The 27,952-nt window shown below is 58.9% G+C and overlaps 4 protein-coding genes across 9 annotated transcripts in view; 2 read left to right on the plus strand and 2 right to left on the minus strand.

Moving 5' to 3' along the window:
* Window positions 1-14,263, plus strand: part of PCP2 (Purkinje cell protein 2) — a 36,019-nt gene extending 21,756 nt beyond the window's left edge. For 5 of the 6 annotated variants that reach the window (XM_027584784.2, XM_027584780.2, XM_027584781.2 and 2 more), the window contains 4 exons: window positions 12,260-12,368; window positions 12,903-13,017; window positions 13,311-13,435; window positions 14,065-14,263. In XM_027584784.2, coding sequence (XP_027440585.1) covers window positions 12,318-12,368; window positions 12,903-13,017; window positions 13,311-13,435; window positions 14,065-14,184 — 411 coding nt within the window. In that variant the 5' untranslated portion in view covers window positions 12,260-12,317 and the 3' untranslated portion in view covers window positions 14,185-14,263. Of the gene's footprint in view, window positions 1-12,259; window positions 12,369-12,719; window positions 12,829-12,902; window positions 13,018-13,310; window positions 13,436-14,064 lie in introns of those variants that run through there. The other variant, XM_027584785.2, reaches the window with a different exon arrangement.
* STXBP2 (syntaxin binding protein 2) lies at window positions 255-8,426 on the minus strand. Its single transcript, XM_035728059.1, has 19 exons — window positions 8,335-8,426; window positions 7,120-7,169; window positions 6,759-6,840; window positions 6,167-6,243; window positions 5,926-6,004; window positions 5,735-5,838; window positions 5,194-5,342; window positions 4,914-4,998; window positions 4,698-4,828; window positions 4,475-4,582; window positions 4,158-4,215; window positions 3,944-4,009; window positions 3,763-3,843; window positions 3,231-3,369; window positions 2,619-2,728; window positions 1,609-1,704; window positions 964-1,049; window positions 680-837; window positions 255-397 (listed from the first exon to the last, which is right to left on the minus strand). Exons 1-19 carry the CDS (start codon window positions 8,369-8,371, stop codon window positions 312-314), a joined length of 1,782 nt encoding a protein of 593 aa, XP_035583952.1. The 5' UTR covers window positions 8,372-8,426; the 3' UTR covers window positions 255-311.
* LOC113917165 (protein PET100 homolog, mitochondrial) lies at window positions 14,244-15,852 on the minus strand. Its single transcript, XM_027584787.1, has 4 exons — window positions 15,746-15,852; window positions 14,909-14,995; window positions 14,709-14,741; window positions 14,244-14,375 (listed from the first exon to the last, which is right to left on the minus strand). The coding sequence occupies exons 1-4, from the start codon at window positions 15,770-15,772 to the stop codon at window positions 14,292-14,294; spliced, it is 231 nt and encodes a 76-aa protein (XP_027440588.1). The 5' UTR covers window positions 15,773-15,852; the 3' UTR covers window positions 14,244-14,291.
* Window positions 15,853-15,975: 123 nt separating this feature from the next.
* On the plus strand, window positions 15,976-27,941 carry XAB2 (XPA binding protein 2). The gene is made up of 19 exons (XM_027587672.2): window positions 15,976-16,132; window positions 21,038-21,186; window positions 21,426-21,549; window positions 21,758-21,955; window positions 22,706-22,840; window positions 22,926-23,090; window positions 23,655-23,799; window positions 24,099-24,250; window positions 24,347-24,466; window positions 24,652-24,783; window positions 24,891-25,022; window positions 25,115-25,228; window positions 26,200-26,362; window positions 26,442-26,632; window positions 26,719-26,841; window positions 26,927-27,098; window positions 27,367-27,496; window positions 27,603-27,712; window positions 27,818-27,941. Exons 1-19 carry the CDS (start codon window positions 16,082-16,084, stop codon window positions 27,877-27,879), a joined length of 2,568 nt encoding a protein of 855 aa, XP_027443473.1. The 5' UTR covers window positions 15,976-16,081; the 3' UTR covers window positions 27,880-27,941.
* The last annotated feature ends 11 nt before the right edge of the window (window positions 27,942-27,952 follow it).

Below are 27,952 nucleotides of genomic sequence, written 5' to 3' on the forward strand. Positions count from 1 at the left end.
TTTCTGGCATGACATCCATCTCCTCTGCAAAGCGGCCCCAGGGTGAGGGTGCATGGAGAGCCCAGGAAGCCGGCCAAGGCCTTCCAGCTAGCCCGTGTCGGAGCCAATGTTCAAACCAGGCCCAAATGTTAACCTTCCCCTCGGCTTAAGATGCCCTCCAGCAGGACAAGAGTGGGTCCTGAGGGACAGGTCAGGGAGGAGGGCCCACGGGAGGCTGGCCCAGGTCAGCTCCGTCAGAAGGAAGGCGAGCCGGGTGCTGGTAGGCAGACAGAAGGGAGGAGTTTATTTCTCTGGGAAGGGAGGGGGGCAGGTCAGGGTAAGGCAACGTCCTCCAGCTTCTGGTCCAGCGTCTTGAGGTCATCGAGGAAGCGGGTCGGGGTGAGGATGTGCGAGGAACCTGGGCAGCAGGGGAGGGTTGGGGAGGTGGGGCCACCGCCTTGGGACCTCCAGCGAAGGTCCTTGGGGAAGCAGGCCCTGACTCTGAGGACTCAGGAGTCTAGACTCCTTAGAAACATAGGGGTCCAGCCCCCAGGTGACCCCTTTCCTGGGAACCCAAGCCCCAGCCCCTGCACAGGCTCCAGGTTTGGGGCACCCAACAGGGAGTCGCCTGTCAGCCTGACCCTCTAAAGCACCTACGAGTCCAGCCCCAGCACCCAGGGGACCAGTCCTGGCTTCTCACCAATGAGCACCTCCCACTTGCCATCGGTGGCCCTGGTCACCTCATAGGCGGCCCTCATCTCTGACATTGCCACGCCGCCCAGGACGTAGATGATGAGCCGGGGCCCTGCCCGCGTCTCCACACTGGCCTTGTTCTTGTGCCAGTGGCCGAAGCGGGCACTGTGCAGGGGGAGGCAGGCAGAGGTCAGTCCAAGCAGGAGTCCCCTCCCGCCCCCCCCACCACCGCCACACCCCTCATGTCACATGGACCTGGGTGTGGGCAGGGGGCGTCCCTGGGGCCCTCACCTGACAGCAGCCTGGGAGCTGGACGTGGGGGCGGGGGTGGACACAAAGGGCCACAGCTTTTGGTCCAGCCGGTCCTCCACGGCATCCTGGGAGCCAGAGAGGGAGGCTTAGGAGAGAAGCCCCAGGTGACGGGGCACCCAGGGTCCTTGGGGGGGGGGGGCGGGCAAGGTTGCTGGGCCCCCAAGCGGGCAGAGGCGCCAGGTGCCAGAGGAAAAGCAGGCAGGAAGCCAGGAGGCCAGGCCCCTGGCCTGGTCCTTTAAGCTGTTGCTGCTCTGGGCTCCCGGGATGGGCAGGGGCTGGTGGTGGGGAGGGTGAAAGGGGAACGAGGGGATATCTCGGGGGGGGGGGGGGCAGCACGGGAAGAGAACAGAGGAGGGCAAAGGAAGGGGCCAGTGGTTGGACAGGAAATGAGGCTCCCCCTCGAGGGGCCCCGCTGCTGTCCCAATTCCTCGGGTGTCGGCTTGGGGCACCCCCCTGGCAGAGTGGGTCGGATGCCAGGGGGATGCCCATAATGAGGGATTTTCCCTTAAGCCCCGAGGCTTAGCACCGTGACATGAAGAGGGCTGAGCCACGGCCTAGATCAGGGCAGGACTTGGCGCGGGCTGTGGGGGTATGCAGGGGGAGGTCAGGCCCCACCCGCGGTACCTCCATCACATCCTTGATGACGGGGGTCCAGCGGGACAGCTGATAGGTGGGCTCCAAGCGCTCCCTCCGCTCTAGCCGGCTTGAGGTCCCACAGCCCTACAGGCGGGGGCGGGGGGGGTGGGGGGAGGATGGGGGAGAAGGAGGCGGGTCACAGGTGGGGCTGGGGGCTCATCTGGCTTGGGGGAAGGGGTGCAGAAAAAGATGGAGAAACGGAACAGAGGAGCAGAGAGAGAGGGAAGGAGAAAGAAGGAGAGAGGGCCAGGGAGAGGGAGAAAGAGGGAAAGAGAGAGGGAGAGGGACAGGGCACGAGAAGGAGAGAGAGTTCCAGAGCCAATGAGACCAAGACCTGTGGCAAAGTCAAAGACGAGAACGACAGACAGGTGGGGACAGAGGCGGAAGGGCACGGAGAAACAGGGGACCTGGGAGGTGGGAGACAGGGCGACGGACAGGGGCCGGGAGAGCGATGAGGGGCAGGTGAGGGGACAGGAGAGCCGCCCCAGCAGTGGAGGCAGGGTCAGGGGAGGGACACACAGGGCCAGAGAGAGACAGGAGCAGCTAAGCAGACAGCTGAGCACAGGAAGCTGCTGTGCAGATGTGTTTGGGGTGGGGGTGCTTTGGGGAGGGTCCACTGTGTGCCGGTGACCCTGCGGTCCGCCCCCGGGGACTCCGGCCACACACCCCCACTGCACCATCACCAGGACCACAGCTCTGGCTACACCTTACTCCCTGCTTATCATGTGACCCATGACTGGGGACAGCTGTGGTGCCCGCTGGTCCCCAGACCTGACCCTGCACACACCTCCCTGTCCTCCAAGCCCATGCCTTGAATGCCCCAGCACCCCCAGGCCCCAGGCTCTGACCCTCCCAGGCACGCGCGCGCGCGCGCGCACACACACACACACACACACACACACACACACACCCACACACACACACACACACACACACCCGCAAGCCCACATTTGCCTTCTGCCTAGTCTCTGACCGTACGGCTTGCTAGGCCAGCATACCCCAGGATTGGTGACCGTGCCCCCCAGCTGCTCCAGGTTCCGGATGAGGCCGCTGTGTGCCTGCACGTTGGCATGCTGGATCAGCTTGGCCAGATTCTCCTCACTCACACCTGGAGGAAGGGGATGGGTGGGCTTCTGTGGATGGGATTCTCATGAAGGGGGCTGGCTCAGAGAGGGTGGGGGGACGGAAGGTGGCCATGGGGTTCCTGGGTGAAGGGGGTTGGGGGTGGCAAGAGGAGGTCCCAAGACTGTGATGGGGGGGTCCTCTGGACCAAGGGAGCCACTGGCGCAGGTGCAAGGAAGATGCTAGAATTCTGGATGGGGATCCCAGAGGGGAGAGATGGGGGTCTGGAATTAGTTGAGGGGGCCAAGTTTGGAGGAGTCATAGATTTGGGGGTCCTTATGTCAACGGAGCCCTCATGTCAATGAGAGATCTCCCAGATCAATGGAGGGGGTTCCCAGGTTCGAGGTGGGTATATCCGTGGGGTCTGGTGTGCCTGTTGAGGGGGGCATCCCAAGGTCAGGAAAACTGTGGGGTTGAGAGATTCCCGGGATCACTGGAGACCCCCGTGAATGGGGGTATCCGGAGGCCTTCCCATGCCCCCAACCCACCGTTCCGTAGAAGAATGTAGAGCAACAGGACCCGGATCTTGTCATAGGCTGGCACCGCTGTATCCAGCAGCACAGGCACAATCAGCTTCATGGCATCCTTGATCTTCTCACCCTCTGCGTCTGAGCCCATGGCCAAGTCCTGCGGGGCAGGGGGTTGGGGGGTTCCAGAGCTAGGCCACCCCCAGGGTCCTTGACAGGACCTTGGGGACCCGCTTCTTCCTACTATCAGGTCTCGGAAGCTTTCATCCCTGGCCAACAGGCTCCGCCCCTCTCAAGGCCCCACCTCTCCACAGGCCCCACCCCTTATCCGGGTCCTACCTCTTTATGGACCTGCCCTGCCCACCCCATAGACCGCATCCCTGTCCCAGGACCGCCTCTCCCCAGGGCCCACCCCTCTCAGTCCCCGCGGGCTCTCCAAAGGCCCCACCCCTCTCACAGGCCACACCTCTACAAGGCTCCTCCCCTGCAGACCCAGGCCCCTCTACAGGCCCATCTCTCTGAGGCCCCACCCCTGTCCCAGGCCCTCCCCCACCTGCTCCACACCGCACAGCTTCTCCACCGAACCCTTGAAGTGCTTCATGCAGTCGTCGGCTAAATGCAGGTGCGTGGAATACTGCGGGGTGGGAGGTGGGAGTTGGGGGTAACAGAAACTGAATCCAAGCCAAGAGCCTGGCGGCAGTGGGGGGGGGGGCAGGTTCCCTACCCATGCTCACCTTGTTCAGCTCCTTCTGGTACTGCGGCATCTTTTTCAGAATGTGGGACAGGTCTTTGATGTTGGCCTGGGGACAGGGTGGCCGTGAGGCCCAGCCCTGCGCACCCCGGATCCCACGCCAGGCTCTGCCACCGGACGGGGGCCCTAACCCCGCTCTATCCGGGCAGGGGTCTCTCCTCCCCAGCTGCCCATCCTGACGCCCGGCCTGCCCCTACCTTGTCGGTGGTCAGCCTCTTGCTCTCACAGAACGTCTTAAGAAGCTCCGTGACCCTCCTGGCGGTGAAGAGTGGGCAGGGGTGGGGACTGGCGCCAACACTGTAGTTTGACGGCGGGGGCGGGGGGGGAGCCAGGGGACACACGTGTCCCTGTACCAGGCCGTGGGCAAGCCCACACCGAGGAGTCCGGCCGAGGGGCGTGGCTTGTATTGGGGCGCTCACCCAGAGCCAAAGACCGCGTACATGGCCCACAGTGGGGGCGGGGGGGGGGGCGGGACTGGGGATGCGGGTGGGGCCACCTGCGGAGGGGCACGCACTTGGACACGTCTGCGATGTGCATGTGCCGTAGCTCCACCCACAGGTCATCGTCCTCATCCAGCAACACCGCCTTCTCACGGGCCTCGCTCAGCCCCGTGGTTTCGTACCTGCGGGAGACGGAGGGTCAGGGCAACCGGCCGAGGACCAGGGACCCAGGAGCTGATGATGGCGGGGGGGGGGGGGGGGGGGGCCCGCTGGGTAGTGTTCCTGGGCTCCGCCTACTTGTACGTGTCCTGTTCGATGTTCAGCAGGTCATAGGCCATGGCCTGGAAGGTGAGCTCATGCAGCAGCGGGGACACAGGGTCCGCCCCCCGGTCCATGATGAGTAGCTGCGAGCGGGTTTTTTCTGGGCTCTGGGGGGTTGGCACGGATGAGGATACTGACCCTGTCCTTCCTTCGTCGTGGCTTCACCCCCACCTCCCCGGCAGGCCCCCTTACCTCACCCAGACTGGGATTGTCTGCCTTGAAGGCATTCAGCTTGGCCAGGACCGCGTGGGCCAGCTGTGCTGTGACCTCTGGGCCCCTGTGGGTGGGGTGGGCAGACATGGGGGATCAGGCGTGGGGCGGGGGAGGGCCAGGCACACGCGGGAGGTCAAGGATGGGGTTAGGGATGGGAGTCGGGCCCGGGCGAGGACCAGGACTGGGGTCAAAAGTGAGGGTCAAGGCTGCAGGCAGGCTGGGGTCAGGGTGGGGGGTGGCATAGGGGTGGGGTCCCCACTTGCGGTAGCGGATGGCCGGGTACTCCTGCAGTGTGGTGCACAGTGTGGCGATCTGCTGGGCCAGTGCCTCGATCTGCCGTGCCCGCTCCCCCACCCGGAAGGGGCAGTAAAGGTTGTAGGTGCTGTGGGGGGCATCCAGGGAGAACACCTGGGAGGGCATAAGTGCCGAGGCCACCGCTCTGGGTGTACCCCTGGCCCGCGTGCAGCCTCCAGCACCTGCCACTCCCCGGGGCTTCCCCTGGGCTCTGGAGCCTGCTTCGCCATCCAGGAGGCAGGTCCTGGGCCGCTCCCAACTGATGCCTGCAGGAGGTGGAGAAACACCCCGGCCCCCTCCCCCTCGGGCAGGACACCTCAGAGGTGTCTCTACGCTGCCCCCTGCAGTTGCCCAGGGGGACAGAACTTCAGGTGCCCCCTCTGTGTTGGCTGCTTTCCTTTCTGACCCGATGTCCCCTTTACTGGGTTCAGTGTCTGTTTCTGAGGGAACCCAGGACGTTTGGTCACAGACCCCCACCCCCCACCCTGGACTAGCCTGGGCCGTACCTGGGCTTCGTAGGGGAGGAAGGCCAGGTGGATCTCTTTCAGCGTCTTCACCACCTTGGCTAGACGGGAGCGGCCCAGCTCACTGAACAGGGGCTCGGGGCAGGCTGGGGTGGGCAAGAGAGGGCATCAGGCCAGAGAGGCCCCACGCCCCGACCCCCCCTCCCCCAATGCCCCCAGCTCGCTTCACTCACTGTCGGTGAAGAAGACGTGTGCTGCTTTGTAGGTGAAGGTCGGAGTCCCCCGGAAGTCTGCTATCAGGGCCTGCACTGACTGGGGGAGGCAGACCATTGTCCAAGCCAAGCCTGGCCCTGCCCCTCCAGAGCCCTGCCCCAGCCTCCCAGCCACTGCCTGTGCCACACCCCCCCCGACCTGACACATGCAGACATGCACAAGGCATGTGTACACACACACACACATAGTTTACACAGGCACCTTCTCCGTGGGGCTGAGCAAATAAATGGCCTCCAAACTGGGGATGGGTTCTCGCCGTTTGTTGAGGTCTTCAACGACTAGTAGGAATGGAGAAAGGGCCATATGTAGGTGGCATTGGGGCCAGGGCTCACGGACAGTCTCAGACTCAGAGAGTTGGACACTTGGGCAAGAGGGCTGAATGCTAGGACAAGGGGAGCTGTACGCCCTCGGGCGCCTAAGGGGAGGTACCCGCCCATAGGGCACACAGCTAAGAGTTACATGGGCAGGGATCTACACATTCAAGGTCACAGCCATGCCTCCTAGGGGTCCTCCATAGAAAGTCACATATTCTGGGGGGGTCTCACACTGAGTTCACTCTGAGGGTCCTACATGGGGTTCCATACACAGGAGTTACATAGTCAGGGAGGCTGACCCCTCAGGAGTCGCAGTTGGGGAGTCCTGCATCGGAGGTGTGCCCGTCACAGGCTCCCACACTCAGGAGGAAAAAGAGCTGTATATACAGGGAATTGCGTATTGGGGAGTTCCGGACAACTTTAGGGGACCCCATACTCAGGTCCCATCTGGGCAGCATGGGGTGGGGGTGTCCACTCACTAGTAATGCCCTCAGCCAGGATGTCTGACATCTTGCAGCAGGAGGACAAGATGCGCATGCTCGGATGGTCCATGATGAGTACCTGTCCGGATGGATGGAGACAGATGTACTGATGGACAGATGAGTGGGCAGGACAGGCTACAGCTACCCCTGAGGTGGGGCTGGGGTGGCAGGCAGAACTGGCAGCTTCAAGAGCTGGCTGGCTGGGAGGACCCAGGACCCCCACCCGACCCCATCCTGACCCAGACCCACCCACCCAACCCCACTGCATGGACCAGCAGCCTCCTCAGGGAGTTCTTATGGGTCCCACATTCAGGGCACCCCACATGGGTCTGGACAAGGCATTCTGCCAACTCCATACCTTCCACTCCCCATCCTTTTTGACACTCCGAATGACTCCGCTCAGAATTTCTGCAGGGAAGGTAGAGTGGGCTCAGGATATTGGATTCTGTGGCCCCAACATGCCCCCAACACTTCTGCGCCTCCATCTTCACTCCTGTTTACTTCTCTCATCAGTCTTGTGAGGTCACTCACCCCCAATTTACAGACAGGGAAACAGGTTCAGAGAAGACAAGTGACTAGCCTAAGCACCCTGAGCCGTAAATGGCTAAGTGCCTGGGGCTTAAGTAGCCACTCATTAAATATGCTTTAGATGAACGAATAACTGAAAAGCTAGAGCTCACATACAGGTCTACCTCCCTCCAGAGCCCGGCTCTCAGCCTTGCCATCTGCAACCTCGAGGTCTCCTGGTGGGGATGTTGAAGCCAGACCCCACCACTCAACCTCCATCAGTTTCCTTGCAGGATCCTTGACTCCCTGCTCTGAGGCGGGCCTGGCCTCTCCCCATTTTGGGTTGGGGTGCTAGGGGTTTGAGCCATAGTCTGCCCTGCCTTGCGGAGGGAGGAGGCAGAAAGGACAGTGTGGCCCCGCCTGCCCAGAGTGTCTTGTCCACTCTTATCAGGACCTCCCCGGCGGAAGGAGGAGGAAGGAGGTGCTGAGACCGGAACTACCCGAGATGGGGGAGGGGGAGACCTCTACCCCTCTCCCAAGGGCCCCGACCTACGCGGCCTAGACGCCCGAGTCCTCACGCTGCGTGAGGTTCGTGGGGACCCGGCAAGAAGGAAGGTGTCCCCCACCCCTGGGCCTGGACACTGGCCTGACCACATCCCCCGAACTCTCACACCACCTGGGATAGTTGACCAGCGCACCCAGCCCGGGCCCCAGTCCAAGAGTCCAGCCCCCTCCCCCCCAGCCCCGACTCTGCCAGGCTCGGAGACCCGGCAGTCTGGGCGTTCAGCTGTGCCCTCTCTCCGCCGGCACCCCAGGGGGTCCAGGAGGGCAAGCCCTGGCGCCTGCCTACGCCACCCCTAGCCCGATCCCCTTGGGTCCCCGGAGTCCAGTCTCCCAACTTTGTTTCGCTCCAGCACGGGAGAGCCGGGACGTCCAGCAGAACCACGTCCCCGCCCGCCCCCTCGAGGATCAGGTGCTCGACGCCCAGCCCCGCCGCCAAATCCCCGCCGCCGCGGTCCAGGGTTCGTGCACCCCTGGCCCCCGCCCCCCTAGGAGACGCACTCACTTTCCCCCACCACCGCCTTCAGCCCCGAGGGCGCCATCTTCCCCTAGGGGCGCCGCCACCGCTTCCGGGTCTGTCCCAAGGTGGGGGCGTGGCCCGGCGCGTCAGCCACCTGGACCCCGCCCCGCGGAGCTGGCCCCTCCCCCATCGGTCCGCGGAGAGGAAGATCTGTCCCTCGCAGAGTGGGCGGGCGGATGTGTCCACGCAGACGAGTACGGAGTCGCTGGAGGGGCACCCCGACGACACACGCAGACGCGAGCTCAGACACACCTTTCCTGCTTTGCGTGCGGCGAGCAAGTGGGATCGCGGGGAAACTAACGCTTTAATCTTCCCCCGACACAACCACCACCCTGCCAGAAGTTTCTCCGTGGCTGACGGATGCTGTGTGCCCATCCGGGGCCGCGGGGGGCCCTAAGCCCGTGACCCACTAACCTTCTGTTCCCCAGAGCGTAGCGGCAAGCTGGACAACATTTGATCAATTCACGAGGAAGCCTGGCGGGAGGGTTGAAGCTAAGCCAGCACCTACTGTGTGCCAAGGACCCGTGTCAGATTCTCACTCGATCCTCGGAGAACCCCTGACAGGGAGTGCGGTATAGACAACAAAACCGCGGCTCAGCAGGACTCTTGTCTAAGGCCACAGGATGAATAGGCCTGCCAGGATCTGAACCAGGACTCTTTCCCAGGAGGACCGCTTGTCATAGCCTTGCCCTCACCGGGTGCACACACACACCGTCACAGCCTGATAATCACATTCGTCTGCTGATGAACTCGTGGGCTTAGGGGCATGCCCAACCCCTTGCACACTTACACACACACTCAGTTCACACTTGACTTGAAATTTCATGGCCTGCTCCTGCTGTGTGCCAGCAAACGGCTGCCACCTTGTCACATAGAGGGCACAGTCCAGCAGCGCCCATCCAAAAGAGGTCCTGTATTTCAGGTGTGATGCTCGTGTGTGAATGCAGAGTCCAGAACTAGTTCCTTCATTTGGTCAAGTTTATTAAGAATTGGTCTGGATGGGGGCGCTTGGGTGGCTCAGTCAGTAAGCGTCTGCCTTCGGCTCAGGTCATGATCCCAGCGTCCTGGGATCAAGCCCCACATCAGGTTCCCTGCTCAGCGGGGAGCCTGCTTCTCCCTCTCCAGCTCCCCCTGCTTGTGTTCCCTCTCTCGCTGTCTCTGTCAGATAAATAAATAAAGTCTCAAAAAAAAAAAAAAAAAAAAAGAAAAGAAAAGAAAAGAAATGGTCCGGATGGGGCACTTGGGTGGCTCAGTCAGTTAAGCGTCTGCCTTTGGCTCGGGTTATAATGCTGGAGTCCTGGGATGGAGCCCCACGTCAGACTCTCTGCTTAGCAGGGAGTCTGCTTCTCCCTCTGCCCTTCCCCCTGCTCATGCTCTTTCTCTCTCAAATAAATAAATAAAATCTTAAAAAAAAAAAAAAGGAATTCGTCTGGTGCTTGGCCGTTTGCCACTTACATGGGACAGGCAACAGTGAATAAAACTAGATCTGCCATGTGGCACTTAAGGTTAAATGGAAGAGGGAGAGAAAATGGTCAATTCTGTTCTAACGGAAATAAAGTGATGTGAGAGCACGTGCCACATGTGGGGGGGTGGTTTTTTGTGTGTGGTACCAGAGGGGGACCCTGACAGGGTGACGTTTAGATTTAACCTGATGGACATCAAGCAGCAGCTATGCAGCAATCCAGGCAGAGAGAAGCAGGGGATGTAGCTGGAGGAGCGGAGGAAGGCAGGTGAGCTTGGAGGGGCTGCAGAGGCCAGACCTCTGTGGGACAAGGTAGGACTGACCCAGTCCAATTTGCCTGGGATTGAGAGGTTCCCAGGACACGGGACTTCCAGTGCTAAAACTGAGAAAGTCCTAGGCAAACCAGGATGGCTGGCTACTCTAGGTAGGATTTGGGGGTTTTCTTCCGTGTTTTCCTCCCTCTCTCCGTTCCTTTCTTGTTTTTTCTTTCATAGCTTCATTGAGATATAATTCACATACCACACAGTTCACTTGCTGAGAGTGTACAATTCAATGCCTTTTAGCATGTTTAGAGTTGTGCATCCATCCCCAATTTTAGAACATTCCATTACTCCATGGTGTTTGAGTTTTCTCCCGAGGGCAATGGGGGCCAAGGGATAGTTCTGAGCAGGGGAGGGAGGGGATCCCTGCAGCTCCTGGAGGGGAAGGATGGATTGTAGGGGCACAGGGAGGAGTTGGAAGGCCGTGAGACCCCTCTAGCTTCTCAGTCTGTCCCCTGGGGGTGAAGGTCAGGAGGGCCTACCACCCCCCACCGTACTCTGTGAGGGTGACCAGGGTCTTCTGTTAATGGCTGAATGGTATCCTGCCCACCCTCCCCCAAGAGAGGTTGAAGGCCTAAGCTCTGGTACCTGAGATTGTGACCTTATTTGGAAATAGAGTCGTTGCAGATGTGGTTAGTTAAGAGGTCAGCCTGCAGTAGCATGAGGCTCTAACGCAACATGACTGGGCTCCATGTCTTGTGACGGTCATGTGAAGACAGGGACACAGAGGAATGTCACATGACGACAGAGGCAGAGGTTGAAATACTGCAGCGACCAGCCAAGGAGCACTGAGGGCTGCCTGTAACCGCGAGGAGCCAGGGAGAGGGAAGGAAGGACCCTCCCCTGAGGGTCTCAGGAGCATGACACCACCAACATCCCAACTTCTGGCTCCAGCCTCCAGAACTGTGCGACAATCGTCTGTTGCTCTAAGCCACCCAGCTTGTGACTTTGTTAGAGCAGTTAAGGCAGCTCCAGAAAACTAGTGCATCCGTGGAAGAGCAGGGCGTCCGGTTGGCATCGAGGACTCAGGGTTGTGGACAGGGTGTGTTGGGGGGGGGCCCTGGATGGGGAACGGTTGCCTGGGGGAAGAGGACTGAGCTTTGAGCTTTGTGCTCAGGCAGGTGTGGTGCTTGTGTGGCCCATTTACTCTGAGAAGAGGTTTTAACCGGTTTCTAGAAAGGCATCGTGGGTAGGGGATGGGGTTCCACCGGGACCCTCCCAGTGGCACCCTCTCCCAGGGCACTGAAAGAAGGCCATAGCTGCTTGGGGCTCCTTGCCTCCCATCCCCAGGCACTGAGATCTCAGGAGAAAGCTCAACCTGGCATCGGTGGCAGGACAGGAAATCCCAGACCCTCTTGGGGCACCTGGGTGGCTCAGTCGTTTAAGCGTCTGCCCTATACTCAAGGTCATGATCCCAGGGTCCTGGGATGAAGCCCCACATCGGGCTCCCTGCTCAGCGGAGAATCTGCTTCTCCATCTCCCTCTGCCCCACTTCCCCCCCCCCCCCACACACACTCCTGCTCTCTCTCTCCCTCTCAAATAAATAAAACCTTAAAAAAAAAAAAAAAAAAAAAAGGAAATCTCAGACCTTCTTGTCTTAGGGCCTGTGGTGGGCAACCAGACCCAGGGACAGTGAGTAGGAGGGGTGGCCAGGAGACAGAGATGGAGCTAGTCGGCCTGGTGGTGCCTCAGTGGTCCTCAGGTCCAGCTTCTTCCCCCACCACCTGCGGATGGCAACTGCCCTCCCAGTAGGGTGAGACCATCCCGCACTGCTTCTCACTGGTGGGCTACAGATCTCACCTGAGCTGCCCTGGTGGCCTGACCTCTCCCAGTGGGGCCAGCCAGCCCCCCTCGCCCCACTGTGGGGACACTGGTCTGGCCTGCTGCTGAGCCCCACCTGACAGTTCTTGGGGCCCAGTGAGTCCTGCTGGGCAAGGTCCAAACCCAGGTCACCCTGTCTCCTACCCTCACAGCAGCACTGCATCCTGCTGCAAAAACAATTATCTGGATCATCTTTATGGGGCTTAAGCTTGGGTGGGAGCAGATGGGGCATGAGCTGGGGATTTGGGGCTGAGTATCCACTCCCCCCCATATCCCAGTCTTTTTTAAAAAGCCTTCTCTGGCACAGGGCCGGGACAGAGGAAAGCAGAGAAGTGGACAGGACCCAGGGGAGGGGAGCAGGGACAATGATGGACCAGGAAGAGAAGGTGGACAGGAGCTTGGCCCCCTACGTCAAGGTAAGCAGATCCCACCCCACACATCCCTCCAACTCAAGGGCCTGTGAATGACAACACTAATTAGTTTGTAGGGCACCTAATTAGCAAGCAAGTCTTCTGGGACCCCTGACCCAGTTGCCGCCCAAGGAAGTGCTGGTGGGCATGAGGGTCCAAGTGCCTAACACAGCCCCAGGGCAGAGGTCAGGGCTCTCGGTGCTAACCCCTGTGAGGTGGGGGATGCTGGGATTTGGGGGCAGCCCCTGGTATGTTTCCCTGGCTCATGTCCCAGCCCCCAGGCCACCCTGCAGTCAGGCCCCAATTTAGGACGTCAGGATGCTGGCACCGGCAGCCTCTCCCTTGAGGCAGCACCACGTGGGGTGGCCCTGCTAGCTGGGCCCCTGGGGCAGGGACTGGGATGGGGAAGGAGGCTCAGGTCTCATTCTGAGCAGCTCTGCAGAGCAGCGCATCGGCGGGGACCATGGTGAGAGCCGAGGAGGGGAGGGGAGGGGTTCCCCAGCTGAGAGGCCAGCTGGACTGAGTATATCTGTCCCCTAGGCTGGCTCTCCAGATCAGGAGGGCTTCTTCAACCTGCTGAGCCACGTGCAGGGTGACCGGATGGAGGAGCAGCGGTGCTCGCTGCAGGCAGGGCCAGATCCGACCTCCGAGAGCCGTGAGAGCGGGCACGGGGGGTGTGGGGGGAGTGGGACTGGTGTGATGTTTGGGGGCATAAACGGGGCAGGGCGTAGGGATCCAGGGAGAGTGGCCATCTGGGGGGCCTGTGGGCAAGAACCTGAGAAAGTAAGCTGCAAATGGGAACACTGGGCAAAGGATTGGGGGGGAGAGGCGAGCGCACTTCCGAGAGAACATGAGTGGAGGCGGAGGAGCGGGTTGGGGGCTCCAGCTGGGCTGTGTCCCCTGGAGTCAGTGTGTATGTTCATCCCCACATGCTTCTGCTTAATGCAGAGAGTGGCCCTGCACCTGAGATGGACAGTCTCATGGACATGCTGGCCAGTACCCAGGGCCGCCGTATGGATGACCAGCGTGTGACAGTCAGCACCCTGCCTGGCTTCCAGCCCATAGGCCCCAAGGTAGGTGACGTGCTGCTGGGGCTGAGCAGAGACCTGCTAGGCTGAGTGCTCTGACCCTGCCTCCCACCCCCAGCCAGGCGTAAATGGGGCCTCACCCTCACGTCTAGCCACGACTTGCCCCCTGGGGATGAGTGCCTGGTAAGAGTGCCACCCTGGGTCCCTGCCAGTCACAGGATCCTGGCCAATCCAATCCCCAACTTCGGGTGGGAGGACAAAGGCCCAGACAGGGCCGAGAGGGGCCCAAGGTCAGGCCGGGGGCAGGTTAATGTCAGAGCCGTGGCTGGAACTCGGGGGCCCTGCCGCCCTGTCTCAGGGTTTCAGGGAAGACAGAATGAGCAGACCCCCTTCCTAGGAAGACACCTCCGAGGAAGAGGACACATGAGTTTATACACGGGACACAGACCTCCGTACACTAGTGTCTATGACACACACATGCACGCACAGCCTGGGTTCTGATCAAGACCCAAATACCACCCTAAAGGTTGAGTAACTAAGGTACATAGAAGCTGGCGGATGGTACGGACAGACGGCAGGAGGGGGCACACAGGCACCCTCCCCCAATGTCTGGGTCACCTCCGACTGGCACTGTCCTTGGTCCCTCCCTCTGGCTGACCCCTCTTCATCCACAGGACGGAGCGCAGAAACGAGCCGGGACGCTCAGCCCCCAACCCCTCCTCACCCCTCAAGACCCGACTGCCCTCAGCTTCCGTCGGAACAGCAGCCCCCAACCCCAGACACAAGCCCCCTGAGGGCCTGAGCCATCCTGGGCCCTGCATGGCCCCTGAAAACAGACAATAAAACACTTCCACAAGAAATAAGGAACTGTGTGTTATTTCATGGGTGGAGGGGCTAGGCTTCAGGAGCTCTGCTGGGCAGCACGAAGGAGCTTCTCCTCCCGCTGCTTCCGTAGCCTCTCTTTGAATTCTTCTAACTCCCGGCGCTGGGGGTTGGAGAAGGGGGGTGGAACGGGAAGCGAGGAGGACACACACCTCAGGGGCCTAGACCCCCTTCCCCCCGACCCTGCCCTTACTCCCCCAGGCCACAGCTTCACAGAGTTCAGCATCTACACTGGAAGCCCTGTGCCAATTACAGGGAGGGTCCAAGGGGGATCATCTTCATCTTTCAGGAAGAGGGCAAGAAAGAAATTATATGCCCCTCTGCTCTCAGTTCTCTTTCCTCATGACTGAGAGCAAAATTTTCATTCAAATCCATCATGGCCACAGGGATCCAGGCACCTCCGTCCCTTTAGGGGGAAGAAGAGTATGTGACTTACCTGGTCCTCTTTCTCAGGTGGCCACAGCTCCCTCTGTGGGGACAAAGTAACAGCTGGTAGCATGAGCCAGGAGACTCGAGAGCCCCCCACCCAGGGCAGGGTTGGCTGGTGGGAAGCAGACATTGGTCCCCAGCAGGCTGGTGCTCCATTCTCTCCCCCACGCCCTGGAATGAACCCATGAATACTCTCCCTGTGCCCACCTTGCGCTGTATGACATAGTCCTCAAACCACTCGGCCTGATTGGCAATCCAGAACATAGCCACAGGGAAGGTGAGGTAGAGCGTCATCTAGAAGGGCAGGGGGTAAATGAACGGAGCCACAGATTAAACCCCTTCCACAACACGCATGGTTGCTCAGAGCCTGGAGGACCATCCTCCCGCAGAGCTTACGCGTGCCTTCTCAGGGTCCCCAAGAACCGCAGAACTTCCACCAAGGATACAGAAGCCTGACACCTTAAAGCCTAGACCCCTACGGGTAATAATTTAAGAGACCTCAAAGCCTCCTCCAAGTCTGGGGAAACTCCCTCTCGAAGACAGACACACACACACACACACACACACACACACACACACACACGCATACACGCGCGCAAGCGCAAAGACCCCTCACTCAGAGTACAAAAACCTCGTCCTAAAATCGAAGGCATCTTCGTGAGACCTCATTACCCACCCATTCGTCAGATCCCTGGAACATCTTCAAACCCAGGAGGCCTCATTATTTGGAATCTATTCCTCTAATCACAGGGGTCTCCCTGTTAGAAACACACAACCACCCGGAGCCCATGAGCTTCCTCGGGGTTTCGAGCCTTCCTTCTCGGAGCCCCTTTTTCAGATCACTCCTCTCAGACGCCCTTCCGCACACCAGCCCGCCCCTACCCCAGCGCCCCCTCCGCTGGGCTTCCAACCCTAAAGATCCCTCTCAAAACTCGGAAGCTTTCTCCCCACACTGCCCTCTCTCCTGGAACCCCCTCCCCTTCAGAGCCGCCTCCTCAGTCCCGGGAGGAGTCCAACCGTCCACCCACTGCAAAGCTCACTGACCCGAAACACCTCCAGCTTCACTCCCATCTCGCTTCTCCCAGGCTACAAAGCCGCTTCCGCCCAGAGTCAACCCTTCAGCAAAACAGCAGCTCATTGGGCGTTCGCAGGCTCCACCACTGAAGCTGATTGGTAGAGGAGTTTCAAGATGACGTCATATTCGGGAGCCTCTTCTCTGCTTCCGGTCGCTGGCGCCTTCTAAGCGAAAGTCAACAAACGCTGTCCGCGGGGTTGAAAAGGGTTCAACCAATAGGAAATAGGTCTGGCCCCGGGGGGCGGGCCTTCAGCGGGAGGCGTCATTATAACACGACTCCTTTCGGTACCTGGAGAGCCACGAAGATGGTGGTGATGGCGCGTCTTTCCCGGCCGCAGCGGCCGGACCTCGTTTTCGTGAGTTCGCGGCGGGGCCGGGGGTGGCCCGTGTGGTAGCACCGGCCTTGGATGCTGCAGGGGTTTCAGGCCTGGCCGCCTGGGGTGTCTGGGCCAAAACTCTGTCCACCCGAGGGCAGGGCGTGTGGACCCGGCTGTCCAGGAGCAAAGTTCTGGTGCCGGAGTCCGGGTGGTCTGAGTGAAGAGTTGCTGTCGAGGTTAAGGGCCAGGCGACCCGGGCCTCCGGTGGAAATGGGAGCGCGCGGGGAGAGGGGTGGATCTCATAGCTAAATCTTGTAGAGATCTGGCGTCTGAAGTAGAGGCTAGTGACCCAAAGCCAGGGCTCTGGTTTCTGTGGTAAAGTCTTGGTGTTCTAAGTAACGACCTAGGTTTGGCCCTGAGCCTTGTAGTTCCTGAAATAAAGGATTGGTGTCTGGATTAGGAGAACTCTGGAGTCAGATGTGGAGCTGGTCAGGCGATGGCCAGTGGGATCCTGAAGACTTGGTATCTTGGTATCTGGAGCGCAGGCATGTCTTTTGATTGTGCTTCGCAGATATTGCAGGAGTTTTTTTCTTTTTGTTTTCTTTCTTTCTCTCTCTCTCTCTCTCTTTTTTAACAAATTGAAGGCTTGTAGCAACCCTGCATCAAGCGTGTTGGCACAATTTTCCAACAGCATTTGCTCACTTCGTGTCTCTCTGTCACGTTTTGGTAATTCTCACAGTATTTCAAACTTTTCCATTGCTTTTGGGGCACCAGGAGCCACACCCAAATAAAAGGGGAAGTTAATAAATGTATGTGTTTTGACTGCGTCATGGGCTATTGCCCACCTCTGTCCTTGGGCCTCCCTACTCCCTGAGACATAACAGTGTTGAAATTAGACCAATTAATAACCTTACAGTGGACTCTAAGTGTTCAAGTGAAGGGAATAGTCACACATCTCTTGCTTTAAATCAAAAGCTAGAGATGATTAAGCTTAATGAGGAAGGCATGTTGGAAGCTGAGAAAGGCCGAAAGCTAGGCCTTTTGCACCAAACAGCCAAGTGGTGAATGCAGAAGAAACGTTCTGGAAGAAAATTAGAAGTGCTACTCCAGTGAACACATGAATAATAAAAACGTGAAACAGCCTTATTGCTGTTCTAGAGAAAATTTTAGTGGTCTGGGTAGAAGATCAAACCAGACACAACATCCCCTTAGGCCAAAGTCTAATTCAGAGCAAGGCCCAACTCTTTGGTTCTACAAAGGCTAAGGGAGGTGAGGAAGCTGCAGGAGATGAGTTTGAAGCTAGCAGAGGTTGGTTCATAAGGTTTAAGGAAAGAAGCCATCTCCATAACAAAAGTGCAAAGTGAAGCAGCGAGTGCCAATATAGGATCTGTGGTAAGTTAATCAGAAGATCTGGGGGCGCCTGGGGTGTCTCAGTTGGTTAAGTGTCTGCCTTCGGCTCAAGTCATGATCCCAGGGTCCTGGGATCAAGCCCTGTGTTGGGATCCCTGCTCAGCGGGGAGTCTACTTCTCCCTCTTCCTACCCCCTCTTGTGCACTCTCCCTTTCACTCTCTCTCTCAAATAAATAAATACAATCTTAAAAAGAAGAAGAAGATCTAGTTAAGGGGCACCTGGGTGGCTCAGTTGGCTAAGTGTCTGCCTTCGGCTCAGGTCATGATCCCGGGGTCCTGGGATCGAGCCCCGTGTGTCTGACTCCCTGCTCAGTGGAGAGCCTGCTTCTCCCTCTCTCTCTGCTGCTCCCCCTGCTTGTGTGCATTCTCTCCCTCTCTCCCTCTCCAATAAGTAAATAATATCTTTTTAAAAGAAAGAAGCTAGTTAAGATAATTAATGAAGGTGAGTACACGAAACAGACTTTTAAAATTTATTTTATATATTATTATTATTTCTCACAATCCTGAGATCAAGACCTGAGCTGAGATCAAGAGTTGGACGCTTAACCAACCAAGCCACCCAGGTGCCCCAAACAGACTTTTAAATAAATGGAAAAGCCTTTTCGGAAGAAGATGCTATCTAGGGCTTTCATAGTTAGAGAAGAGAAGTCAGTGCCTGGCTTCAGCACTTCAAAGGACAGGCTGACTCTATTGCCCATAAAGTCATCAAGCTAATGCTGCTGATGACTTTAAGTTGAAGCTGGTGCTCATTTAGCATTCTAAAAATCCTAGGGCCCTTAAGAATTAAGCTAAAGCTACTCTGTGCTGTGTAAGTGGAACAACAAAGCTTGGATGATGGCATATCTGTTTACAACGGTGTTTACTAAATATTTTGAATCCAGTGTTGAGACCTACTGCTCAGAAAAAAAAGATTCCTTCCAAATAATGACTGCTCATTAACAATGTACCTGGTTACCCAAGAGCTCTGACAGAGATGTACAATGAAATTAATGTTGTTTTCGTGGCTGCTGATATAATATCCATTCTGTAGCCTACAGGCCAAAGAGTAATTTCAATTTTTAGGTCTTATTATTTAAAGATTATTTATTTATTTATTTGACAGAGAGAGACACAGCGAGAGAGGGAACACAAGCAGGGGGAGCGGGAGAGGGAGAAACAGGCCTCCTGCCGAGCAGGGAGCCGGACACGGGGCTCAATCCCAGGACCCTGGGATCATGACCTGAGCTGAAGGCAGACGCTTAACGACTGAGCCACCCAGGCGTCCTTGGTCTTATTACTTAAGAAATACATTTCATAATGTTATAGCTGCCATAGATAGCGATTACTCTGATCTGGGAAAAGCAAATTGAAAACCTTCTGGAAAGGATTCACCATTAAGAACATTCAGATTCGGGCGCCTGGGTGGCTCAGTTGGTTGAGCGACTGCCTTCAGCTCAGGTCATGATCCCGGAGTCCTGGGATCGAGTCCCACATCAGGCTCCCGGCTCAGCAGGGAGCCTGCTTCTCCCTCTGACCCTCTCCCCCTCATGCTGTTTCTCTCTCGCTCGCTCTCTAATAAATAGATAAATAAAATCTTAAAAAAAAAAATTCTGATTCATGAGGAGGGGTCGAAGTATCAACCTTAACAGGGTTTTGGAAGAAGTTGATCCCAACTGTCATGAATGACTTTGAGGGGTTCCAGCCTTCAGGGGAAGAAGTAACCGCAGGTGTGGCACAAACAGCAAGAGAACCAGAATTAGAAGTGGAGACTTAAGATGGGACTGCATTGCTGCAATCTCATAAAATTTGAATGGAGGAGTTGCTTCTTATGCATGAGCAAAGAAAGGGGTTTCTTGAGATGGAATCTACTGGTGAAGATGCTGCGAAGATTGTTGAAATGCCAGCAGGGCTTTTAGAATATCACATAAACTCAGTTGACAAAGCAGCAGCAGGGTTTGAGAGGATTGATTCCAGTCTGGAAGGAAGTCCTACTCTGGGTAAAATGCTGTCAAACCGAATCACATACTACAGAGAAGTCGTTAACGGAGGGAAGATTCAATTGATGTGGCAAACTATTTTGTCTTTTTTAAGAAATTGCCACAGTCACTCCAGCCTTCAGCAGCCACCACCCCAATCAGTCAGCAGCTATCACCAGGGAGGCAAGACCGTCCACCAGCAAAAAGATTACAACTCACTGAAAGCTCAGATGGTGATTAACATTTTTAGCAAGAAAGTATTTTTTAATGAAGATACATAGATTTTTGAGACCTAGTGTCATTGCACATTTAGTAGACTACAGTGTAGCATAAATATAACTTATATGCTCTAGGAAACCAAAAAATTCACTTGACCTACTGTATTGTGATACTCACTGTACTGTGGTCTGGAACCGAACCCGCAATATCCATGAGGTATGCTTATTGAGGCCTGGCCTCTTCACCAGGTTTTTAGTGTTTAGTATTAGTGAGGTTTAGTGGTGGTCCACACCTCTCCTGAGGTAAAGGTCTAGCTTCTGTCGACCCTGAAAATAAAACTGCTAGTTATTTTACCAGCAAAATGGGTTTATTTAAGAGTGGCAGAGGAGGGCACCTGGGTGGCTCAGTTGGTTGAGCGACTGCCTTCGGCTCAGGTCATGATCCCAGAGTCCTGGGATCGAGTCCCACATCGGGCTCCCAGCTTAGCGGGGAGCCTGCTTCTCCCTCTGACCCTCTCCCCTCTCATGCTGTTTCTCTCTCTCTAATAAATAAATAAAATCTTTAAAATAAAAAAATTTTTAATTAGCATTTCCATAAAAAAGAAAGAGTGGCAGAGGAATTTTAAATGGGAATATGCAAGCTCTGGTAAAACCAAAGGCAAGTCTGGAGAACAAAGGAGAGGAATGTCACTTTGTAGAGAAAAAGGAGTCAGCTGGGAGGGGCTGCTTTGAAGGAAAGTCTGTGAGGAGAAAGTACTAGTTCAGGGTGGTGATGGCCTCTCATTGACTGAGTTGTGGCAGTCTCTCATTGGCTGGGCTGTTGCCAGGCCAGGAGAAAATCTTCCTGTGGGGGTTCTACAATTGACAGATGGTAGGGCATGAGGGTTCTTCCTTCAGGGCTTCCCCATTCCATTTCAAATGAGGTTTCCTTATTCATTTTCCAAGTTCTGACCTTTCCTGAGCTACACTCTGGATAGTGGGAGCCTGAGATGCCAAAGGCCTGGTGTTCAGGAAGAGGCACATTGTGCAGAGTTATAGGTTGGTGTCCAGGTCCGAGCAAGGCCTGGCATTGGACCAGGGAGTCTAAGGAATCTGGTCATCTGAGCCAGAGAGTGGATGGCTCGATCTGGAAGTCCAAAAGAGTGGTGTCTGGGTGACAGTCTCGGGAGTCTGGCCTAGAACCCTGATTGAGGAGTCTGATGATCTGGGTCAGATGGTGGGTAGTAGATTTCCAAGGAGTAAGGTCCGGACCTAAGCCCTAGGATCTGGGTGTCTGGGTGACCTGGCTCTGATGAACAGGGGGACCTGGGACCAGACTCTGAGGGCAGGTCCCTCTCCTCCCCATTCCATGGCTCCCACAGGAGGAAGAGGACCTCCCCTATGAGGAGGAGATCATGCGGAACCAGTTCTCGGTCAAGTGCTGGCTCCGCTACATTGAGTTCAAACAAGGTGCCCCGAAGCCCAGGCTCAACCAGCTGTATGAGCGGGCACTGAAGCTGCTGCCCTGCAGGTGGGAATTGCTCCAGCCCCCCCCCCCCCCCGCACCCATCCTGGTCTAACAGAACCAGTCGGGAGGTCCCCAGGGATGGCTCATGTTTTGGCACCAAGTAGCCGTCCCCTCATTGCTGAGACTTGTCATGCTTCCCCAGGCCCCTTCTCCCAGCAGTTGCTTCGTGGGGGCAGGGCGAGGGGTTGTAGGGGTCTGTAAGGCTGACTGGTCATCCTCTGTCCCCTCCTGCCCCCCCCTAGCTACAAACTCTGGTATCGATACCTGAAGGCACGCCGGGCACAGGTGAAGCGTCGCTGCGTGACTGACCCTGCCTATGAAGATGCCAACAACTGCCACGAGAGGGCCTTTGTGTTCATGCACAAGGTGGGGGGCGGGGCTCAGTCCTGGGAAATGCACGAAGCTGGGAGTCCTGCCACCTCGGTAGACTTGCAGTTGAGCTAGACCAGCTAGACTGGGTCCTGGAGGAGAGGGTTCTGGGTGTTGCTGCATTCTGGGCCCGAGGGCAGCGGGGGTCTTTGTGGCAGGCTGTGGCGCCTGCAGCGCACAGCACGCCTCTCCCCCACACCTACAGATGCCCCGTCTGTGGCTGGACTACTGCCAATTCCTGATGGACCAGGGCCGCGTCACGCACACCCGCCGCACGTTTGACCGTGCCCTCCGGGCCCTGCCCATCACGCAGCACTCTCGTATCTGGCCCCTGTACCTGCGCTTCCTCCGCTCCCACCCGCTGCCTGAGACAGCTGTGCGGGGCTACCGGCGTTTCCTCAAGGTAAGCTGGGGGCGGGGCCACATCCTCGAGTCAGGAGGCTCCCAGAACTAGTTCCCTGGACACTAGCCCCTTGCAGGATGTCACCTGACAGGAAGTGGAGAAAAGGCTTCCTGAGATAGGCTTTTGTTGGCGATTTGTTTATTCTCCACATATTTGCTAGCACCAGCTGTGTGTCCAGTACCGAGACGGGTCCTGGACAGCGTGACAGAGACAGTCTCTGCATGCGTGGAACTTTTTGGTCTAACTGGGCAGACCGGTGCCCATGAGCTGACCACACAAAACCAGGAAAACCGCTACCACGGGAGGGCAGGGAATGTGAGATGAATGGCTGTGGGAGCGTTTCCAGGTGGAAACCGGGTGCGGATGGTGTGTGGCTTTCTTAAACTTCTAACAACTGTCATACGTCGTGAAACTCTTAACACGGTGCTCTTTGGCCAGGGGGCTTGTGGTAAACAGCAAGGCCTAGACGGTGTAGGCCCTACCATTGTTGTCTAAGCCAAACCAGTTGGGGCTGGCCTTGGACCAGTGGGGCCCAGACTGGATCGCTGGGGCCTAGGCTGGACCTTTGGTGCTGAAGCCAGACTGGTGGTCCAACCCAGGTTGGACAGGGGTGGCTGAGGCTGGGTCAGCACGGCTGGCTCTTGATCAGGACGGTGGGGATGGCTGACCTGGAGCCGCTGGGGGAGGGGGGGTGTCGTGGTATGGTTCCTCAGCTCCCCCTGACTGCTGATGGGGCCGGTTGCCGTGCAGCTTAGCCCCGAGAGCGCAGAGGAGTACATCGAGTACCTCAAGTCCAGCGACCGGCTGGATGAAGCCGCGCAGCGCCTGGCCACCGTGGTCAATGATGAGCGCTTCGTGTCCAAGGCTGGCAAGTCCAACTACCAGGTGGGCCTGTGGGGGGTGGGGGTGGGGCAGGACGGCTCGCCCCCCGTGCGGAATAGGGCTGAGACTTCTCCTCCTGGCACTGCAGCTGTGGCACGAGCTCTGTGACCTCATCTCCCAGAACCCGGACAAGGTGCAGTCGCTCAATGTGGATGCCATCATCCGCGGGGGCCTCACCCGCTTCACTGACCAGCTGGGCAAGCTCTGGTGCTCGCTGGCTGACTACTATATCCGCAGCGGCCACTTCGAGAAGGTGAGCGGGTACGGGAGCTGACGAGGGGAGGGGGGCAGTCCCTCCAGCTTGTGGCGTTCAGGGGACGCACGTGGGCGTGTGCAGGAGCAGAAAACACATCCAGGTGCACGCCCTTCCTGAAGGTGAGGAGAAGTGGTCCAGCCCTGCTGGCAAGCATGCCCATCTTGGGGTTGGCCAGACCTGAGTTCTTCCTGGCTGGATGGCCTTGAACCCACTAAGCCTGGCACAGGAGTTGGTCACCTCACGAGTCTTACTGGGTGTCAGGCACCTTACACGCATTTCCCTCAAGCCTCATTGGCTCTACACAGGGGACCGTCACCGTCAGCTTACTGGGGAGGGGCCAGAGCCAGGGAGAGCCCTCCCAGAGCCAGGGAGAGCACTCTGGCTGGGCAGGGGGCAGGGGACGGCTCCGGGGCATGGCTCCAGTCATGGCTCTGCTGAGTGTCACTGCTCAGAGCCTGACAGAGCTGGCTCTGGACCGCTGCCGGGGCGGCGCTCTTGGGTTCCCTGTGTTCACGCGGGTGGGCAGCCAGCACCTTCCTTTCACTCTTCCTGTGCGCACAGGCTCGAGATGTGTATGAGGAGGCCATCCGGACCGTGATGACCGTGCGGGACTTCACCCAGGTGTTCGACAGCTACGCCCAGTTTGAGGAGAGCATGATTGCAGCCAAGATGGAGACAGCCTCAGAACTGGGGCGGGAGGAGGAAGGTGAGCTTCCGTGGCGGTCCTGGGCTGGTGAGGGGAGAAGGCCGGGCTGGTGAGCAGGGCTCCGAGCGTCCTGAGTGGCTGGGGCAGGGGAGCGGTGCGTCTCCAGGTCTGTCAGGGGCCAGCAGGGAGGGAGGCCGGCCGAGGGGCCAGGGTAGGTGGAACCTCGGAGAGTAGCCAGGACGAGGGCTGCAACTCCAGCCCGGGTGGCCAGTGGAGTGAGTCTCCAAAGCCCAGAGCACTCGGTGGGGACTGTGCCGAGGCCCTCACTTCTGCTCCCTGGCCCTCATCACGTGGAGCAGATGATGTGGACCTGGAGCTGCGCCTGGCCCGCTTCGAGCAGCTCATCAGCCGGCGGCCCCTGCTCCTCAACAGCGTCTTGCTGCGCCAGAACCCGCACCACGTGCACGAGTGGCACAAGCGCGTGGCCCTGCACCAGGGCCGTCCCCGGGAGGTGCGTGACTGCCCCACCCCCTCGGCCCTGCCCCTCCCCCCATCCCCACCTGCCAGGGCCCTGACTGTCCTACCTGACTCAATCCCTCCCGCCCAGATCATCAACACATACACGGAGGCTGTGCAGACGGTGGACCCTTTCAAGGCGACAGGCAAGCCCCACACGCTGTGGGTCGCATTTGCCAAGTTTTACGAAGACAACGGGCAGCTGGATGATGTGAGTGCTGTGCCATGTGTGCGTGCGCGTGTGCGCGTGTGGGTGTGCGTGTGGGCGTGCGCCTTGGCCTTGGCCAGAGGACACAGGAGGCACAGACACGGTCACATATGCCTAAGTTATATACACATGCACCCGCGGGGGGCGGGGGGGCAGGGTCTCAGCCTGCCCTCTGTGTGCTCTGGCAGGCCCGCATCATCCTGGAGAAGGCCACCAAGGTGAGCTTCAAGCAGGTGGACGACCTGGCCAGCGTGTGGTGTGAGTGCGGCGAGCTGGAGCTCCGGCACGAGAACTATGACCAGGCCTTGCGGTTGTTGCGGGTAAATGCAAGCCCGGGTTTGGGGCGGGGGGTGGGGGGGGGGGTCGCGCCGTGTGGCCAGGCCCAGGACTTCCCTAAGCTCCCCCCTCCGCTGCTGGCTCCCTGCAGAAGGCCACCGCGCTGCCCGCCCGCCGAGCCGAGTACTTTGACGGCTCGGAGCCTGTGCAGAACCGTGTGTACAAGTCGCTGAAGGTGTGGTCGATGCTCGCTGACCTGGAGGAGAGCCTAGGCACCTTCCAGGTGAGCTGCGTGGCCAAGGGCCTGTGGCAGGGGGTGGGCTGGGGCTGCAGACCCTGCCCCAGGACGTGCTCTGACCTGCCCCTGACCCGCAGTCCACCAAGGCCGTGTATGACCGCATCCTGGACCTGCGCATCGCCACGCCCCAGATCGTCATCAACTACGCCATGTTCCTGGAGGAGCACAAGTACTTTGAGGAGAGCTTCAAGGTGAGGGGGTGAGCTGGGGGCCCCAGACAGCAGCGTGTCCTCCTCAGTGCCTTGGGCACTGAGTCAGTGTGCTCTGCCGCCCTAACGAAGTGCCACACACCGGGGAACTTAAACAACGGAGACGTGTCATCTTAGTCTCAGAGGCTGGAAATCTCAGACTGTGGTGTCGGCGGGGCTGGTTTCTCCTGAGGCCTCTCTCCTTGGTGTGCGGGTGGCCCTCTTCTTCCCGTGGCCTCCCGTGGTCATCCCTGTGTGTGTCTGTGTCTTAGTCTCCTCGTTGAAGATTCCAGCCGGTGGATTAGGGCCCACTATAGCAATCTCATCTTCGTTTCCTTTTTAAAGACCTCATCTCTAAGTACAGTTCCATTCTGAGGTCCTGGGGTTGTGGCTTTGACAGGAATTTGGGGGACACAGTTCACCCTGCTTCTGTGTGTATGGGGGGTGTTTGGTGTGGGTGTGTGTGGGCTGTCCCCGCTCTGTCACTCAGGCCCTGGGTTGTAGGTCTGCGCGTGTACACGCTGTGAGGCCCCACCGGGCTGCTTGGCAGGTTAGGTTATGTGCGGAGACTATCCGGACACAGCTGGGGAGGTCATACACGACATGACACACAGGCCACCCCCAGCCTGAGTGACGCAGGCCTTGCCCCTTGGCCCTGCCATGTGAACCTTCTCGCAGGGCTCTGGGTTCCAGTGTCTGCAGAGCTGCAAGGTCCGCCCCTCCACCGCCCCCAAGTGCCCTGCCCGTAAGGCTGCCCCCTGGTGCCTTGGTCAGTCCCAGCCCTGCCCTGTCACGGGGGGCTTTGCAGTCTGCTGAGGGAGGCATACAGACCCCTTTGCGTTGTGATTGTAGGGAGGGGTGGCTAGGGAAAGGCCACCTTGCTCAGCCCAAGGGAGACGGGCAGGCTCCCGGCAGCCTGGGCGCCAGGCGCGCTCACTCTGCCTTCCCACGCATGACTCCCTCTCTCGGGGCAGGCGTACGAGCGCGGCATCTCGCTGTTCAAGTGGCCCAACGTGTCCGACATCTGGAGCACCTACCTGACCAAATTCATCGCCCGCTACGGGGGCCGCAAGCTGGAGCGAGCACGGGACCTCTTTGAACAGGCGCTGGACGGCTGCCCTCCCAAATACGCAAAGAGTGAGGCGGGCGGGGTGGGCGGGGCGGGGCGGCCCGGGGGCCAGGCCGCAGCCTCTGACCCGCCGTCCTCCCGTCACAGCGCTGTACCTGCTGTACGCGCAGCTGGAGGAGGAGTGGGGCCTGGCCCGGCACGCCATGGCCGTGTACGAGCGCGCCACCAGGGCCGTGGAGCCCGCGCAGCAGTACGACATGTTCAACATCTACATCAAGCGTGCGGCCGAGATCTACGGCGTCACCCACACCCGTGGCATCTATCAGAAGGCCATTGAGGTGCCCCGTGGGGGCGGGGGGCCGTTCTGGAGGCCGGCCCAGGGTCTGGGCACCCCGCTGACGCCCACCCCCTTTCCACCCGGCAGGTGCTGTCAGATGAGCACGCCCGGGAGATGTGCCTGCGGTTCGCAGACATGGAGTGCAGGCTTGGCGAGATCGACCGGGCACGCGCCATCTACAGCTTCTGCTCCCAGATCTGCGACCCCCGGGTAGGGGGAGAGCCTGGTGGGCGGGCAGGAGGATGGGGTGCAGCCAAGCCAGCCGGCTCACGCGCATGCTGCCTACCCTCCACAGACCACTGGGGCTTTCTGGCAAACGTGGAAGGACTTCGAGGTCCGGCATGGCAATGAGGACACCATCCGGGAGATGCTGCGGATCCGCCGCAGCGTGCAGGCCACATACAACACTCAGGTCAACTTCATGGCCTCGCAGATGCTCAAGGTGTCAGGCAGCGCCACGGGCACTGGTGAGCAGCTGCGGGCTACCCCTCAACCCTGGCCAGGTCCTCTCGGCCCGGCCTCTGCCCTCTGCCCAGCCTTGACGTCCTGGTCTGGGAGCACTGGGGGTCCACCTCCACCTCCCCCACTGGAGACTGGGAACTGCTTGAGGGCTGGGTGCTCAGACAGCTTGGGGCACCCAGAGCAAGGTGGGCCGTGGGCTGTGGTGGGGGCCAATGTGGCTGTGGGGAGGGCAGGACCCGCTTATGCTGGCTGACCCCGTGCCCCCCGCCGCAGTGTCTGACCTGGCCCCTGGGCAGAGCGGCATGGATGACATGAAGCTGCTGGAGCAGCGAGCAGAGCAGCTAGCCGCCGAGGCCGAGCGGGACCAGCCCCCGCGGGCCCAGAGCAAGATCCTGTTTGTGAGGTAGGGGCGCGGGGGGCGGTGCGAGTGAGCCAGCTCCTGTTCGAGGGGGGAGGTGCCGGGGAGGCCGGGCGGCGTGGCCCCCTCCGTGACCCCGGCCTGCCTGCAGGAGTGACGCCTCCCGGGAGGAGCTGGCCGAGCTGGCCCAGCAAGCCAACCCGGAGGAGATCGAGCTGGGTGAGGACGACGACGAGGACGACATGGACCTGGAGCCCAATGGTAGGGGGCCGGCCGGACAGGCTGCGTGGTGGTTTGTGGCGGGGGGCAGAGGCAGGGCCCCCTCCTGGAGTGACCACGTCCTCCCTGCCTCCCCCTCTTCTCCAGAGGTGCGGCTGGAACAGCAGAGTGTGCCGGCCGCCGTGTTCGGGAGCCTGAAGGAGGACTGACCGCACCCCGGCCCCCCCCCCCACCCCCCGTCTGTCCTCCCCCAATATAGCCCGTGTGTGTACGTCACAGTCT

Source organism: Zalophus californianus, chromosome 1 (genome assembly GCF_009762305.2).
Source record: "Zalophus californianus isolate mZalCal1 chromosome 1, mZalCal1.pri.v2, whole genome shotgun sequence".
NCBI classification, from domain to species: domain Eukaryota; kingdom Metazoa; phylum Chordata; class Mammalia; order Carnivora; family Otariidae; genus Zalophus; species Zalophus californianus.

Coding starts and splice junctions, on each gene's coding strand:
- STXBP2 (XM_035728059.1), bottom strand. CDS start 8,371: ATGGCGCCCTCGGGGCTGAAGGCGGTGGTGGGGGAAA. Junction 5,343..5,734: donor TCCTCCCCTACGAAGCCCAG/GTACGGCCCAGG, acceptor ATGCCCTCCCAG/GTGTTCTCCCTGGATGCCCC. Junction 4,999..5,193: donor CCGGCCATCCGCTACCGCAA/GTGGGGACCCCA, acceptor CCCCACCCACAG/GGGCCCAGAGGTCACAGCAC.
- LOC113917165 (XM_027584787.1), bottom strand. CDS start 15,772: ATGGGAGTGAAGCTGGAGGTGTTTCGG. Junction 14,742..14,908: donor ACTATGTCATACAGCGCAAG/GTGGGCACAGGG, acceptor TTGTCCCCACAG/AGGGAGCTGTGGCCACCTGA. Junction 14,376..14,708: donor CACCTGAGAAAGAGGACCAG/GTAAGTCACATA, acceptor TCCAACCCCCAG/CGCCGGGAGTTAGAAGAATT.
- XAB2 (XM_027587672.2), top strand. CDS start 16,082: ATGGTGGTGATGGCGCGTCTTTCCCGGCCGCAGCGGCCGGACCTCGTT. Junction 23,091..23,654: donor GCAGCGGCCACTTCGAGAAG/GTGAGCGGGTAC, acceptor CTGTGCGCACAG/GCTCGAGATGTGTATGAGGA. Junction 26,842..26,926: donor CCCAGATCTGCGACCCCCGG/GTAGGGGGAGAG, acceptor TACCCTCCACAG/ACCACTGGGGCTTTCTGGCA.